Here is a 2,935-nt window from a genome sequence, read left to right as displayed (position 1 = left end):
ATTCATAAGACAGTGACACTTCTTAACAACTGCCATGATGATAATAACAACGGTAGCTATTATTTTATTGAGCACTTATTATATATCAAAAACTGTGATTCACCTGTACAAAATTGGCTAAAATACTGCCTTCTTTGAGTAATAATTTTGTGTGTGTGTGTTTGGTGTACTTGTATGTGTGTTTATGTGCATTTCCAGTTGACAAGAGTGAATTTTCAAAGTTAATTAAAGTGAGCTTTTTCTTATGACCAGTGGAGAACTACAAGCAGCACAGATTACACACTAAAATCAATGCTATAATGTTTTTAACATTACATCATAAATTTTATAAATTTACTGAAGATAATGCAATTATACTCTTCTGCAAAAAGGGTGGCTTCTGGCCTGGAATTTGGAATATTTATCTCTGTAACATACTGTTCTACTGGTTAGTAGAAATGAACAAAGGAAAAGAAAGGAAGAAATAATATTTTATATTTTGGCTTAATGCATTGTAATGATCTATAATGATAATTTCATACATAACACTTTCTTTTAGTAATCAACTAACAAAAATGAATTTTGTGGAAGGTTGAGTCCACAGAGGTTTTAAATAATATACTTAGAAGTCAAAGTGCTAGCATCCTCACTAGAGTTAGCAGAGGCTTTCAGTCTAGTTTGCCCACCTCTTATTTCAATTCTTGGTTCAAGTCCTCTGTTCTCCATCAAGTTACTGCCTGTTAAATGTACTGTCATTTTGTTTCCATCCTACCTTCAGGCTGCCAATGACTGGTGTGAAGGTCACTAGCGTCCTTAGGGTGGCTATTGGTGTTCTGCCTTCACAGGCTGCCCAGCCCTCCAGATTCGAGATCTGCTCCTCCCCCAGAGCTCGCTCGTAGCCATCACCTGGGAAACCGGCGGTGATCTCCAGCCCACCGAGATCTCCAGCCCACCGGAAGCTGATTCATGGCAGCTGCGGAGGAGGAAGTTTTGGGGCTGTTGGTGGGAGCAGTGGACCAGGGTACCACTTCGACGCGCTTTTTGGTTTTCAATTCAAAAACAGCCGAACTAGTTAGCCATCATCAAATAGAAATAAAACAAGAGTTTCCAAGAGAAGGATGGGTGGAACAAAACCCTAAGGAAATTCTGTTGTCTGTCTATGAGTGTATAGAGAAAACTTGTGAGAAACTTGAACTGCTCAATATTGACAGAGCCAACGTGAAAGCTATTGGTGTCGCCAACCAGAGGGAAACGACTGTAGTCTGGGACAAGATAACTGGAGAGCCTCTCTATAATGCTGTAGTGTGGCTTGATCTAAGAACCCAGTCTACCGTTGAGAATCTTAATAAGAGAATTCCAAGAAACAATAACTTTGTCAAGTCTAAGACAGGCCTTCCAGTTAGCACTTACTTTAGTGCTGTGAAAGTTCGTTGGCTTCTGGACAATGTAAAAAAAGTTCAAAAGGCTGTTGAAGAAGATAGAGCTCTTTTTGGTACTATTGATTCATGGCTCATCTGGAATTTGACAGGAGGAACCAAAGGAGGTGTCCACTGTACAGATGTAACAAATGCAAGCAGGACGATGCTTTTCAACATTCATTCTTTGGAATGGGATAAAGAACTCTGTGAATTTTTTGAAATTCCAATGAAAATCCTTCCAAATGTCCGGAGTTCTTCTGAGATCTATGGCCTAATGAAAGTTGGAGTCTTGGAAGGTGTGCCAATATCTGGGTGTTTGGGGGACCAGTCTGCTGCATTGGTGGGACAAATGTGCTTCCAGGATGGACAAGCCAAAAACACCTATGGAACAGGTTGTTTCTTACTATGTAACACAGGCCATAAGTGTGTATTTTCTGAGCATGGTCTCCTGACCACAGTGGCTTACAAACTCGGCAGAGACAAACCTGTATGTTATGCTTTGGAAGGTTCTATAGCTATAGCCGGGGCTCTTGTTAGCTGGCTAAAAAACAATCTTGGAATTATAAACACATCACATGAAATTGAAGAACTTGCTAAAGAAGTAGGTACTTCTTATGGTTGTTATTTTGTCCCAGCATTTTCAGGGTTATATGCACCTTACTGGGAGCCCAGTGCAAGAGGGATCATCTGTGGGCTCACTCAGTTCACCAACAAATGCCATATTGCTTATGCTGCATTAGAAGCTGTTTGCTTCCAAACTCGAGAGATTTGGGATGCCATGAACCAAGACTGTGGAATTCCACTCAATCATCTGCAGGTGGATGGAAGAATGACCGACAACAAAATTCTTATGCAGCTACAAGCAGACATTCTGTGCATCCCTGTAATAAAGTCCTCCATGCCAGAAGCAACTGCCCTGGGAGCTGCCATGGCAGCAGGGGCCGCAGAAGGAGTTGGCATTTGGAATCTGGAACTCGACAGTCTGTCAGCCTTCACAATGGAGCGGTTTGAACCCCAAATCAATGCTGAGGAAAGTGAAATTCGTTATTCTACCTGGAAAAAAGCTGTGATGAAGTCAATGGGTTGGGTTACAACAGAGTCTTCAGAAAGTGGTGACTCTAGTATCTTCGGTAGTCTACACTTGGGCTTTTTTATAGTGAGTAGCATGGTAATGTTAATCGGAGCAAGGTACATCTCAGGTATCCCATAAGGATTCCAACAATGTGAGCCCTTTACCTAATAAGAGACTCCAGCTATTCTCTCTCTTAATGTGATGACACTATTCATAGACTCTGATTTTATTTATAAGCCACTTGCTGCATGACCCTCCGAGTAGACCTGTGCCTTTAAATTAAAAAAAAATGCAGTAGAAAGAAAAAAAAAATCACATTGGTGTTTCTGGCTAGTTTTTAAAGCTCTCCATAATTTTCTTAAGGCTAAATAAATCATCTCTTACTATGCTTCCACATAAACCTTATTTGTCAGTAGGTCTAATTTCCTCCCTGACCCTCATGTTCCCATTCCTGATCCCTTAATTG

At 40.7% G+C, this 2,935-nt stretch overlaps 1 protein-coding gene across 1 annotated transcript; it reads left to right on the top strand.

The window, feature by feature from the left end:
* The first annotated feature begins 945 nt into the window (after nucleotides 1–945).
* On the top strand, nucleotides 946–2,607 carry LOC123806914 (glycerol kinase-like). Its single transcript, XM_045820388.1, has one exon. It carries the CDS (start codon nucleotides 946–948, stop codon nucleotides 2,605–2,607), a length of 1,662 nt encoding a protein of 553 aa, XP_045676344.1.
* The last annotated feature ends 328 nt before the right edge of the window (nucleotides 2,608–2,935 follow it).

The sequence above is a fragment of the Phyllostomus hastatus genome, unplaced genomic scaffold (assembly GCF_019186645.2).
Source record: "Phyllostomus hastatus isolate PE091 unplaced genomic scaffold, TTU_PhHast_1.1 phas_scaffold_39, whole genome shotgun sequence".
Classification (NCBI taxonomy): domain Eukaryota; kingdom Metazoa; phylum Chordata; class Mammalia; order Chiroptera; family Phyllostomidae; genus Phyllostomus; species Phyllostomus hastatus.
The sequence above is the reverse complement of the archived record's forward strand: the minus strand, read 5'-3'. Positions and strand labels throughout refer to the sequence as shown.